The sequence below is a fragment of the Papaver somniferum genome, unplaced genomic scaffold (assembly GCF_003573695.1).
Source record: "Papaver somniferum cultivar HN1 unplaced genomic scaffold, ASM357369v1 unplaced-scaffold_15, whole genome shotgun sequence".
NCBI classification, from domain to species: Eukaryota; Viridiplantae; Streptophyta; class Magnoliopsida; order Ranunculales; family Papaveraceae; genus Papaver; species Papaver somniferum.
Window position 1 is genome coordinate 3,447,553 of NW_020624376.1, and position 13,508 is coordinate 3,461,060.

The following is a 13,508-nucleotide window of genomic DNA, read 5'->3' on the forward strand; positions in this document are numbered from 1 at the left end:
ATGAAACAACTTAATATCCAAAGAATTTGGCATGTTAATCCTGGAGGGGCTAGTGGTACAGCTGGTGGATTAGTAATGATATGGAAGAACAATCTTGATGTTGAAATTCTAGACTGTTCAATTAACCATATCAATGCTAAGATACATCCTACTAGTGGCCCTCCCTGGCTCTTCACTGGTTACCATGGTAATTCTAATAATACTCAGTGGAAACTAAATTCTTGGAAAGTTTTGGAATATACTGCTTCCAAGAACTCCCTCCCTTATTGGTTATTGGTGATTTCAACTTTATCTTACATGACTTTGAAATATACAGTACCCAACCACTGGACAATGCTGAAGCTAATATTTTTAGTAACAAGATTATTGATCTGTATCTAAATGATTTAGGCAGCACTGGCTGCCCTTTCACTTGGACAAATAAGAGAAGTGAGCCTGCTCTCACTGAGCAGAGATTGTATAGAGGATTATCCACTGAGTCCTGACTCCTCCTATATCCAACTCTACTATCACTAATCTTTTAGCTATTAGCTCTGATCACCATCCCATTTTTCTTAACACTAATCCTCACTGGAGTACTGGTAAAATCCCTTTCAAGTTCTTTGGTCCATGGCTAGACCATAAGGATTGTAAGGATATCATCTTTGAATGTTGGCAGAGGAACTTGTCCGGTTCTAGCGCGCTTCTAATTGCTAGAAAACTCAAAGAGGTCAAGCTGAAACTCAAAATCTGGAACAAAGAAGTTTATGGAAACATAAAGACAAACATTGAAGAATGTAAGCAACATCTGCATTGGCTACAAGAAAACTACTTCAATCAGGACAGAAGTAAAGCCTTACAAACTGCAATGAAAGTTCTCAGAGAATGGCAAGACATTGAAGAAAAATTTTGGAAAATCAAAAGCAGAGACCAATATATCAAATTGGGAGATAAGAATACAAGTTATTTCCACAGAACTACAAAAAGCAGATTAAGAAGGAACAAGATAGATACCATCCAAGATAGTTCTGGAAACTGGATTGAAAACTACCAAGACATAAAGAAATGCTTCACCAACCACTTCTCAAAAATGGCTACTTCAGAATCCCATTCTATGAATACTGAAATCCTTAACCTCATTCCTACAGTCATAACCACTGAAGATAACAAAAATCTCAATAGAATTCCTGAAGATCGTGAGGTCAAAGCTATTCTCTTCATCATGGCCAAAGATAAAGCTCCAGGACCAGATGGATTCCCACCTAACTTCTTCCAAGCAAATTGGGACATTATAGGAGAGGACCTAGTTAAAATGGTCCAACATTTCTTCAAGTCAGGATACCTTCTCAAAGAAATGAACTCAACATTCATATCCTTGATACCCAAAATTGATAACCCTACTAGTCCCAGCCATTTCAGACCATTAGCCTCTGCAACACCACTTACAAAATCATATCCAAACTGCTAGCCCAAAGAATGAAACCATATCTCAACAAAATCATATCTCCCTACCAATCTGCCTTCATACCTGGAAGATAAATAGATGATAATATAGCCATTGCCCATGAAATTATTCATCACATGAGAACCAGAAGAGGTCTTAAAGGCAACAAATGAAGTATCGATATCAAGATTGATATGTCTAAAGCCTTTGACAGAGTGGACTGGAAGTTTCTTCATACAATTATGGTCAAAATTGGCTTCAACTCTGAATGGTGCAACAAGATTATGCAATGCATATCCACTACTTCTACTGCTGTCCTTCTAAATGGTTACCCTGACAAATTCTTTAACCCTACTAGAGGACTCTGGAAAGGAGACCCCCTTTCTCCTTACCTGTTTCTTTTCTGCATGGAGGCACTATCTAGAATCTTATCTCATGCTGAAGATTTGGGTCTCATCTCTGGAGTAAAAATTTGTAGAAATGCCCCATCCATAAACCATCTCCTTTTTGCTGATGGTTGTATGGTCCCTGTAAGGAAAACACTATTGAAGCACAAAATCTCAAGGATATCCTCAACATTTTTGGAGATACTTATGGCCAACTCATCAACTTCAGCAAATCAGGAGTCTTCTTCAGCAAGGACATTGATCCAGCTCTTATGCCTATTATCTGCAAGCTGCTTGGAGTTCAAATTCTTCCTACAAATGACAAGTATCTAGGCTCTCCTTTATTTACCCATAGAAGCAAGATCCAATCTTTCAAACCATAAGTGGATAAGATGAAGAGAAACATGTCTAGCTGGAAGAATTCCCCACTGAACCCAGCTGGAAGAGAAGTTATAATAAAATTTGTCACCTCTACAGCGAGCATCTATCAAATGAATTGTTTCAGAATCCCAAAGAAAACCTGTCAAGATATGAACAAACTACAAAGAGATTTCTTCTGGGGAAAGAACCTGGAAAACCCCAAAGGCTACTACCCAAAAGCCTGGACAACCATTTGCAAACCTAAGGAGCTTGGTGGAATAGGTTTTATGAATATGGAGCTTTTTAATAGTGCCATGGTAACAAAAGTAGGATGTAGATTGGAGCAGGACAAGGATTCTCTCTGGTACCAACTGATGGATGCCAAATATTTATTGGGAATAAATGTTCTCAGCATGAACACCAAAGCTAAAGATGGAGACTCCTGGATATGGAAAGGGGTTTTAGAAGGTATTCAGAACATTCAGCAACACTGTGAATGGAGAATAGGAAATGGCAACAAAATAAAAAATTTGGGAGGACTTCTGGATACCTACTTCAACTGACAAACTCATCAAACCTGCAAACTTCCCCAATGATATCCAACTGCTAGCTCACCTAATGACAGATCAAAGGGAATGGAATATTCAGCTCATACAACAAATATTTAGTTCTGATACTGCTCAAGTCATCATTAATCTTGATATTCACCCCAGAGAAGAAGACAATATTCACTGGAATCTCAACAGCACAGGAAAATTTTCTGTTAAAGCACTATACAAAGACAAAATAGAGAATCTCTATAGAAATGATCAAACAACAAGAGACTGGAGAGCTATATGGAATTTGGAAGTGGCAGCAGCTGTCAAAAATTTTCTCTGGAAATGTGCTCATGAAATTCTGCCAACAAATGCCAAAACTGCAAGCATTCTCCACTATATTGATCCCATATGCAAATTATGCAACTGTGGGGAGGAAACTATGACACACATGTTCCTCAACTGCCCTGCAGCCACTGAAGTATGGAAGCAAATGTTAGGTGGAAATCATGGCTTATTTGATCACCATACTGTTTTCATGGACTGGTTTAATGACTGGTTTCACAATGCAAACATCAGTCATAATGTTTGCATCTATGCAACCACTTGTTGGTTCATTTGGAAGGCTAGATGTGATCTAGTTTTCCAAAAAATCTCTCCAAATGCTAAGAATACTACTCTCAGCATTCAACAACATCTATGTGATTATAACAGATTCCCAAGATACATTGCCATGCCTTGAATACTCAGGGGAATTATGTCATTGAGAATGAATCCCGTATAGCTACTCCTGGAACTCATGTTGGGATCCAACAACACAAGCAGAGCTTTGGTTTCTTAATCAAAATCTGTACTATTCAGGATCCCAACACTTATCAGTTTTTCTCTGCCCTAACTATTAATGATTTTGCAGGAAACTATGTTGATAGCAGAGGACACACAAGCCAGTGGGGAGCATAAGGAGCCACAGGAGGAGCATACTTAGCCTTTCAATGGGCAGAGGAAAAGCAGCACATGAACAAAGAAATATATGCTGAAACAAGTGAAATCCTGGAGCACTTCAACACTCTCTACATCCAAGCAATCAAAGGAAGATTCAGTAGAAACTACCACAAGGAAAAACAGACATCGAATGAAGAATCCCTATTACATATCAAACCTGTAACTTTTGTTTTACTGGGTTTTAACCTGTTACATAGAACCCAAAATCTCCAAACTTTGAATTTGGCTATAACTTGTAAGAACCTTAGCAGTGGGTCTAATGTTTGTCTAAACAATGACCACACTTGCATTATTAGCAATCCAAATCCTTAGGTTCTGCCTAAGTTTTCTTAAAAAAAAAAAGATGTGAAATGTTTAAAAATTATGTCTATAATTTTCCATTATTTAATTGATTGAGTGATGTTAAATATTAAATAAAACGTGTGGTTGAACGAATTCTAAGCAAGTTCAATTACTCCACATTTCACGTATATGTTGATCAAACATTACGAGCAAATTAAGCAATAATATCCGTGGGAGCTGCTAGAATCACCGAGTATTCTACCGAGTAATGTCCCGATAAGGGATCCAATTTAATCTGGGCCCCTCCTCTAGCATCTGGATGGGTGCAGGTAAAAATGGGTTCATGTTCCATGTTTTTTCCGGGATATTACTTGGGAAAAGTTGTCGATAAGTTAAGCATTTCCATAATATCTACATCCTGATTCCTGGCATCCTTCATTTTATCAACCACTCACTTTTCAGCCTGAAACTAAAATAATATACAAGCATTTAAAATCCACGGAATTGAGTTTCAAACAAATTTTTAACAAAATTTCTCATGAAATTAAAAAAAAGAAGAGTTTACCACACCCAAAGTGCTTTCTCCACTGTTGCTTCCTTTTTCTTTCAGAAAAGCTAAAGATGAATCAAAATTGACGGACTAATTATGGACCAATAAAGTCTAGTTCTTGATTACTGTTTTGGTGTCTTATTAAGATTTTAAAAAGGCCATCCCTATTAAATCCTGTGGTGGAAGGAAGGTGGACCAATCTAGTACATCTGTATTGATCCACCCCTGTCGTTTTTCTTTTTCGTTATTCATGCAGTGCATGAGATGACAAAAGGTATATTCTTTTGTGACAATTCTGCATTTATCCTTTCAAAATCCCATGAGAGATCTAATGGTGGTCGAGAAGCATCCCTCGCATTTAAAATAAGGAATAATTTGATTTTTAGATAGTGGATCTTACCATCCCTTTATATGGTATAGATTTTGAAAAATCTCATGATATGCCAATCATTTTCCAAATTCAAATTCCATTTCACGTCCTAGTTCAGAAGATATTAAGTTTTCAAGCTAACATTCCCAGAAACAATTTTGACAGAAAGTCGTGATAGCAGATGCTTCTAAATTTATATTTTGTTAATTCTGGAGTAAACCTACTCTAGCCTATTCTAGGAAAATGAAAGTATGTGGTGTCTAAGAAATCACTGTGACACACTGACACTTGGCACCTGTAAGAAACCTTTAAATCCTACCTAGTAAACGAGATTATGCAGACGTTAAGAAAAATACCATGTTTCCCATTCTATATAATTCTATGTAAACGCGTTGCTATTTCTTTCTGTACTCATTTTGATTGTTATAGCAATATAAATAAGGGTTAATATAAATAAGGGTTAAGTGGCAAAATGTTCCAAAATGGATCTTATGGTTATGAAAATGTCCCGGCCGTTAGTCGAAAGATTAAAATGCGCCAAAATGATATCGAAATGGCCCAGTCGGTTAAAGTTGCAGTTAGACATGGTTAGGTGGTCAAATTCAAAAACATGTGGTCCGCGCGCGTGATAAGATGACATTTATACCCTTTTTCCAAAATGGTGATTGTTTTAGCTTCTTGGGCATTTTACCATCGTGTACTAAACAGGTTACACGTGGCACAAATTCAAAAATGGACAGTCGCGGATGAGGATGTGAAAATGTGAAATGATAGTTAAGCGTGTCCTACTAGCTAGGATTGCGTCACATATGCCATCAATTCAAACCAACGGCTACAGATTAAGTGGACGTCAATTCAAACCATACATTCGTAAAAAAAAAATTGTCAACTCATGAATTAAAAAATAAAACCATGTTCTGAATCCATACTTACTAAATAAAACTATAGATTCATAAACAAAAGACAGTTAAAATTCTTAAACATAAACTAGCTACTAGTATATCTGTCATTAAAACTTCATAGGTCCAGAAATGCTAAAAAAACATAATTGAAAAGGAGCCCAAAAACTGACATTACTGATATTTAGAATTAGGCTTTCTAACCCTTTTTGATGATGGTTCAGTAATGTTGATTGTTTGGCTAGAAATCTTAACAGGACCATTATAAGTCTGATTAAAACAGGAAGTAGAAGGTGTAGAAGAAGTAGATGGATGTGGCACCTTCCTTTTAGCACCAACATCAGCTGCAGTAGAGGAGGACTGTGCAGTTGTCTTGCCCTTTTTCTGGGAACCAGCTGAAGAAGAAGATGGTGTAGTAGCAGCTGCTTTTCCCTTTGACAATGGTGATATATCAGCAGATTTCTTTGATGCAGTAGTTGGTGCATACAAGGCCTTCCTCATCTTCTTTGTTGGTGAAAAAGTAATCCCTATCTTCATTACACATTCTAAAACATTAAACAAAAATAAAAATTTACATTAGTCACTATATGATTTTACATTACTAGTGTAAATGCAAGTCAGGGAAACTTCAAATTACATTTCACACAGAATATTTGAGCTCCATATTGGACCCGTTAACTAGTTTTCCACATGAGGACTTGACAAGCTAAAATGAGGAATGGACAAGCTAATTAGGCTTGTTGTATATCCACTCTTATCGCGACAGTCAATGCAAATCCAAAATGATAGTTTCTCTTTCGCGTACCATGACAAGGTTCTGCCCAAAAGTATTCGTTATTCTTATAAAATTTACTGACTAACTAACACAGAACTAAGGCACTATATTTCTCTTATTAAAACAGTTCAGAACCTTGAAATTACTAAACCGTAATTAAAGTGACAGCCATACAAGATTAAGCTGAGAATTAAGAACCAAATAAATGTCTGGGATGGCAAAGAGCATCAGTAAAGCTATCCGGACTATATTTCTCTTATTAAAACAGTTCAAAACCTTGAAATTACTAAACCTTGATTAAAGCGACAGCCATACAAGATTAAGCTGAGAAGTAAGAACCAAATAGATGTCTGGGAAGGCATTATGCATCAGTAAAGCTATCCATTTTCCATGAAACAAGTTTACTAGTATAAGCATCAAATTTCCATCAAGATTTGCTATAAGTAAACAGCAAATTTATTAACACAGAAGCATAGATAATAGGCTACAAGAGTAAATCCAGCTCTTGATCCATTGAACTCAACCTAGCTTATTGGGTTCTTTGATTCAAGAATACTTTTCAAATGATAGTGGAACTGGTTACTGAATAGCACAGGCTACTAAAAATTATATTCAAGAAGTTTAGTGGAACTGGTTACTGCCTTGTTATAGATATCAAAGACCTTCCATAAATGCATGAAAACCCTGGCCTTTGAAAAGAACTTTTTACATTTTCAGTAGTATTTCTTGTAACTACTGCAAGACGCTAGCATCACTAATCAAGTTTTCATACATGACAAATGAACTTTCTCAGTGCGATGCACATGAGTTTTGCGTTTCCTACCTTCTGCCCCAAAATTCATAGTGAGGTCCACACGACAATTTAGTAAATACACTATATAAACCCGAAACAAACATCTAAATGCAAACTATCTTTTCCCTCAGCTGGTAGTCCAGCAGCCATAAGGAGCAATTGCCTAAACAAGGATTATTTGTGGGAACACATTAACAAGACAAAATGAACCACCTTGCATGAGAATTAATTCAATTAAACAACACACCATTGAGAAATATCCCAATTCAGTATACATGGGAGATACATTCGATACATAAATCATATAAACATTGAAAGATATTAAACCCTAAATCATACAATCATTTTTCATCTGCTAAAAATTCAAAAATCCAACATTTTAATCCTTAATTTCGTTTTATTCAAGTCCTAATTAGAGTTATTGAAACCCTAATTTCGTTTCCATGAAACCCAATTTTATTTCCCCGAAACCCTAGTTACAACCGTGGGGAAACCCATTCTACAACTAATGAAACCCTATTTTCACTTCTACTCTCTGAAACCCTAATCGCAGATACCAGCAGAGCAAGGTTCGGTTTCGAAAACCCCAAATCGTAAAAAAAAATAGGGTTATATGTTACCTGTTCTTCGCTGCAACTTCACAGTTCTTCCCCAATCTTATCTTCTCCGTCTCATCTATCTTCTCTTCTCGATCTGCAACTTCACAGTTCTTCCCCGTCTCTCGATCTCTCTCTGTCTCTCTCTCGAGGTCTCTCTCTCTGTATCGTTCTGTATTTTGATCTTTCTGTGGCTCATCGAGAAGATAAGAATTGTGGTACTCGAACGAACCACACGTGTGGTACAGGTGTCAGTCAAGTCCACGTGTCAACAGTCAACATTGCACGCCTATAATGGGTTCATTAGCACACGCGTGAATCACGTCGGGTGCTATTTTTGTCGAGGACATTTTGGGGCATTCATGTAACAGTTGACCGGTCAAAAAAATTAGAATGCCCCATTTTGACTACTATAGGCAACTTTAACGGATTGGGGCATTTGGATACCATTTTGGGGCATTTTAATCTTCCAACTAACCGGCAGGGCATTTTCACAACCATGAGATCCATTTTGGAACATTTTACCACTTAACCCTTTAAATAATCCTCTTTCCCTCCCAAACATCAAAGGGAGAACAGCTTGGCTTTGTCCGTACCGTGAACTAGGAAAAAAACCAAGTATAGCAAACAAATGAACTCGGAAATACCAAATCTAGCAAACAAACGAACTAAGGTTCACAAATCTATGCAAACACGCAAGTGAGTTCATAAATATCTACGCCTCAAAATGTGCATATGTGTGTCTCTTGGTCACAGAAATATCGTCTAATTAAGCTCCAAATAAAACGAACTGCTACATTTCGCCTTGATTTCTGCCTTACTGACCCGATAAAAACTAATAGAAATATATGTCACTCTGGTACGTGAGTAGGAAGGAATCAAGTTAAGAAGGAAAATGCCACTACACAAAATAAAGTCGCTAATTGTTTGAGGTCATGCGGTCTTATGAAAAGAACACACAACCACTTCACTTATTTTCACCTAATCTAATCAGCAATCTGATCCTCGTTTTTCTTACTATCAAACTTATCATATACGAAAGTCGAATAAAGGTGGCTGATAATGGTGGATAATGGTGGTATCTTTGGAAAAGAAGAAGGAACATCGACCTGTTTATCAACTTATTATACACTGACTTATCTATGCTTCCAACTTTATATGTTCTTTTTATTTTTCTCAACTTTTTTCTCTTTATGAACATTTTTTTATTGCCTATTCGTACATCAGCTGTGCAATTTGCCCATATAAACCCTGATATTGAATCTTAAAATGATACAAATACTTACCAGGGAGCCATCCGTTATTTTCTTAGTTCTTTGACTCCTCTAACATGTCTGGTTTTTCTGCTACTTCCAGTAATCAGAGTGCTCTACAGAAGCATGTAGCGTTCTTCGATAGAAACAAAGATGGTGTAATATATCCATGGGAAACATTTCAAGGGTGTCGTGCAATTGGATTGGGTATAGGACTATCAACTCTTGCTGCTGTTCTAATCAATATGGGTCTCAGTAGAAAAACTCGTCCAGGTAAATTTCCTAATCTTCTTTTTCCGATTGAGGTACAAAATATTGTCAATTGTAAGCATACCAGCGATTGTGGTGTTTACGATGCTGAAGGAAACTTCGACCCTGCAAAGTTTGAAGAGATGTTTCACAAGCATTCACATGCTAATGCAAATCCTTTAACAACCGATGAGTTATCAGGTATGCTGAAAGCCAACCGAATTCATAAAGACTACCATGGATGGATAGGAAGCTGGGTTGAATGGAAAATCTTCTTTTACGTTTGCAAGGACAAGAATGGATTATTGCAGAAAGAAACCATTCGAGCTTGTTACACTGGTGACCTTTTTGAGCAGATGGAGCAGGAGAGAGCTTGCGAAAAAAAGCGTAATTGATTAAGAAAATAGCATAAATGTTCCATAGTGCAAGCATGATGGTTTAAAGATGGTGTGTCATGTTGTCAGACTCTCATGGTTGTCTAGTGCGCCGATTTATTTTATCTTAGAATTCGAAAAGAAAAAAAAAATGTATCTGATCAGATGGGTATTATTATTGTATCATTGATTTTATTAACCTTAAGTGTGTGTGTTTTTCTTTCTTAACTTTGAAAGCAAATGAGCAAGTGTTAGCAACTTTGCTCCATTAAACCAAATTCAAAATGATATTGTGTTAGGGTCTCAATTATATGCACTGACATGGATTGTATACTCATCTGAAATGGATTTATTCTTATACGAATGTTTTTACTATATATTTCTGCAACAACAAGTACACACATAAATCTCTTCACCATCATAACGCATGAAAGAGCACATCTCCCTTGCAACTGCAGTACCTAAGAACTCACATTTACTTTTACAACCGTCTTGACAACGGCCACAATTATATGGAGGGGTAGCTGTTGCTGGAAAAGACTGATCTATATCTCCTGCTTGACATTCACGCGTTATAGGTGGCGATGGATTTAAAACCATCCGTCCACAACATCCCTCGCATACTGATACCCTGGATGCTCCGGCTGAATCCCACCAGTTACACTCTATGGTAGACACTGGTCTTCCCTGCATCTTGCATTTATTTTCGATTTCCTTTGGACAATACTTGCACTGTCCGGTATAATCAGTCGTCGTATTTGTTACCACATAAGTTTTCCCAACGCCGCATGCAATGGCTACCACTGATGGCATCTCTACATGTACAGCAAAAAAAAAAAACAGATTAATAACAAAAAGTTTGAGTACCACAGAACAAGAAAACAAAATCAGCCATTTATCTAACATCTTATTCATAACATTGAAGAACAAACTTCTTTAAATCACTGAAGTTTTTCAAGGATCGGTACAAACAGTCATATATACTGAATTAACTAAAACAAAGCCGGAATAAATAAAGAAAAAGAAAATAAAAAAGGAGTGAGACATGTCTGCTGGACTTATTACCTGAGAAAACTGGTAAGAAAATGAACAACGCAACTAGGTAAAAACTAGCGACAGAGAAACCCGGAGACCTTCTTTCTGCTATTGCCATTTTCAATATCAAGAAGTACTTGCTAGTGCTTCCCTATCTTAGCTGTGTGTGGGCATATATTTGTGGCCTCATTTATAGCACTTATCTAGTTGCCCATTTAAATATTAGAGGTTAATTGACAGCCACCTCTTTATGGTTGCAAAATCATTCTATGAGGTGTCTCGTCAGGGGCGCAACTATGTAAAATAGATTGAAAACCCAATTTCAAGAAAGAATTAGGCTTAGGACACAGTTGGAGTTGGAGTTGCACACCCATATTATACACCGACTCCGCGGCGCATAGATATGTGTCCTCATTTATACTCCCTCCTTAACACATATATAGGCGGAGAGATAAAATCTTTTAGATTAAGAATTTTTTTTTTTGATTTCTTAGATTACAAATCTGTTAGATTAAGAAACTTTTTTCCTGTTTTGTCCTTTGTTAGATTCTCGATGTTAGAGACATAAACCCATTGGGATGATAACCAAGCAACATGAATAAGGGTAAAATAGTTAAAAGCCATCTTGAAATTGTCATTCCGCCTATATAATGGTATAAGGGAAAAACAATATTTTGCCTATATAATATGTACGGAGGGAGTATAGATTTGAGTCCTCATTTATACATACTACAAGAAAATCTAACTATTGCTACACCATATATTGTCACACCTTGAATATTGGTGTTGCAAAAGTAAATTTTTAGTCACAGTACTTTTCAGCTGCAGCTAAAAGCTTTAATTTACTGCTGCAAAATGAAATTTTTACCACACAACTGTAACAACAATATTAAAAGAGTGTGGCAAAAAAATATAATCTCTTACTGCAGCAATAAAAATTGGGTGCAGCAATAGACTTCTTGATACATAGGTTATCGCGACACTAGTAGGGGTTTATGCATAAACATTGGGTGCTGCAATATATTAAGTTTGTTGTAGTGATAGATTTGCATACCCATATTATACCCCGACTCCGCGGGGCATAGATTTGTGTCCTCATCCATCTAGTTTCCTACTTAGTAATTAAATACTCCCACTTGTAATGTTTAGCACCAGGAGCATAAGAGTGGAAAGCCAGATACATTAATGGAAAACTGCGTGTCAGCACTTTGCATATATGAAAACTATATCCTTGCGCACAACTAAACTAAATTGCTACTATCAGTAAATTAACATATCCATTTTGTACGCACATTTAGATGCTAATTGCTAAGCGAAAACACTCAAGTGCTGTGATTGTATTTTGCACCCAAAGATTCAGATACTAAGTAAGATGAGTCATATGTGTTGGATTAATTTCAACATAGAAGTCACTAACAAGCTGGTTAGGACAAGATTAGAAAATTGATGTAAGGGAATTAGAAATCATCTAGTTCTAAGAAAAGGAAAGACATGTAACAAGGTAATAGGACTAGGAAAAGGAATTCATAGTTCTATATATATATGATCACCAAAGTTGTGGTTGATCATATGAGCAAGATTAGAGCTTGTGTTTAGTTTTGAGAGATTTTCTAAACATCAATAAAGAGAGTTGTCTTTATATAAGCTAAGTTTGATCTTGCAGTTGCCATTAATTGGTATCAGAGCTTGTTTCTGAGCCATGGAAAACGAAACCACCATTGTGGGTGCAAAACAGTTCACGCCACCATCAATAAAAGTTCCAATCCTCAACGCCACAAAATACACAGTATGGGCCATGAGAATGAAGGTACTGATGAAAATCTACAAAGTTTGGGAAACAATTGATCCTAATACATTGGACCCAGACAAAAACAATGTTGCCATTGGATTACTCTTTCAAGCAATACCAGAATGTCTTGTTCTACAAGTTGGTGAACAGGAAACTTCAAAGAAAATTTTGGATGCAATAAAGGCACGTAATCTCGGAGCTGATCGAGTTAAAGAAGCCCGTCTGCGAACCTTAATGTCTGAATTTGAAAGAATGAAGATGAAAGACACTGATACTATTGATAGCTTTGCAGGAAAGCTATCAGAGATAGCCTCAAAAGCTGCGTCACTTGGACAATCCATTGATGAAGATAAACTGGTAAAGAAGTTTCTCAATAGTTTACCAAGATCCAAGTATATTCATATCATAGCTTCTCTCAAACAAGTCTTAGATTTAAAGAAGACTAGCTATGAAGATATAATTGGAAGATTGAAAGCATATGAAGAGAGAATGCTTGATGAAGAAAACAATGGAGAAACTCAAGGAAAACTCTTGTACACAAACTCTTACCAACAAAACTCTGCGACAAGAGGAAGAGGTCGTGGAAGAGGTGGTAGAGGAAACAGAGGCCGAGGAAGGGGAGGAAGGTTTAACTCACAAGATAGAACAACAAGTCAGAATGATCAAAACCAAGGGAACACTAGTGGAAAATGGGTGTTTACCGACCCACATCAGAGACCCCCACTAACGGTAGTTGGGCCGCTGACCCGTAAAAGCGGTCTATGATAAAAAACGGAAAAATTCTGGGAGCTTAATTAGCGGTCTCTGAATAACAATATTTATGTACCATTTTACCC

The 13,508-nt window shown here is 36.8% G+C and overlaps 4 protein-coding genes across 5 annotated transcripts; 2 read left to right on the plus strand and 2 right to left on the minus strand.

The window, feature by feature from the left end:
- LOC113335702 lies at positions 1–2,732 on the plus strand. Its single transcript, XM_026581720.1, has 6 exons — positions 1–276; positions 391–457; positions 525–1,311; positions 1,638–1,887; positions 1,959–2,134; positions 2,315–2,732. The coding sequence occupies exons 1-6, from the start codon at positions 1–3 to the stop codon at positions 2,730–2,732; spliced, it is 1,974 nt and encodes a 657-aa protein (XP_026437505.1).
- Positions 2,733–5,806: 3,074 nt separating this feature from the next.
- Positions 5,807–8,138, minus strand: LOC113335784. The gene is made up of 2 exons (XM_026581823.1): positions 7,997–8,138; positions 5,807–6,353 (listed from the first exon to the last, which is right to left on the minus strand). Exon 2 carries the CDS (start codon positions 6,343–6,345, stop codon positions 5,983–5,985), a length of 363 nt encoding a protein of 120 aa, XP_026437608.1. The 5' UTR covers positions 6,346–6,353; positions 7,997–8,138; the 3' UTR covers positions 5,807–5,982.
- An 892-nt stretch (positions 8,139–9,030) lies between these two features.
- LOC113335667 (probable peroxygenase 4) lies at positions 9,031–10,076 on the plus strand. 2 transcript variants are annotated; one of them, XM_026581688.1, is made up of 2 exons: positions 9,033–9,498; positions 9,676–10,076. In XM_026581688.1, the coding sequence occupies exons 1-2, from the start codon at positions 9,303–9,305 to the stop codon at positions 9,867–9,869; spliced, it is 390 nt and encodes a 129-aa protein (XP_026437473.1). In that variant the 5' UTR covers positions 9,033–9,302; the 3' UTR covers positions 9,870–10,076. The 2 variants fall into 2 exon arrangements, with proteins under 2 accessions (XP_026437472.1, XP_026437473.1); XM_026581687.1 differs by having other exon boundaries at positions 9,031–10,076.
- Positions 10,077–10,173: 97 nt separating this feature from the next.
- On the minus strand, positions 10,174–11,241 carry LOC113335668. Its single transcript, XM_026581689.1, has 2 exons — positions 10,914–11,241; positions 10,174–10,663 (listed from the first exon to the last, which is right to left on the minus strand). The coding sequence occupies exons 1-2, from the start codon at positions 10,999–11,001 to the stop codon at positions 10,221–10,223; spliced, it is 531 nt and encodes a 176-aa protein (XP_026437474.1). The 5' UTR covers positions 11,002–11,241; the 3' UTR covers positions 10,174–10,220.
- Between the last annotated feature and the right edge of the window lie 2,267 nt (positions 11,242–13,508).

Bases quoted from the DNA above. Each gene is read 5' to 3' on its own strand.
- LOC113335784 (XM_026581823.1), bottom strand. From the start codon at position 6,345: ATGAAGATAGGGATTACTTTTTCACCAACAAAGAAGATGAGGAAGGCC.
- LOC113335668 (XM_026581689.1), bottom strand. From the start codon at position 11,001: ATGGCAATAGCAGAAAGAAGGTCTCCGGGTTTCTCTGTCGCTAGTTTT. The intron at 10,664-10,913 runs GTAATAAGTCCA...CTGTACATGTAG, and splicing joins TTTCTTACCAGTTTTCTCAG to AGATGCCATCAGTGGTAGCC.
- LOC113335702 (XM_026581720.1), top strand. From the start codon at position 1: ATGAAACAACTTAATATCCAAAGAATTTGGCATGTTAATCCTGGAGGG. The intron at 458-524 runs GTATAGAGGATT...CTAATCTTTTAG, and splicing joins GCTCTCACTGAGCAGAGATT to CTATTAGCTCTGATCACCAT. The intron at 1,312-1,637 runs GTCAGGATACCT...AGCCTTTGACAG, and splicing joins ATGGTCCAACATTTCTTCAA to AGTGGACTGGAAGTTTCTTC.
- LOC113335667 (XM_026581687.1), top strand. From the start codon at position 9,303: ATGTCTGGTTTTTCTGCTACTTCCAGTAATCAGAGTGCTCTACAGAAG.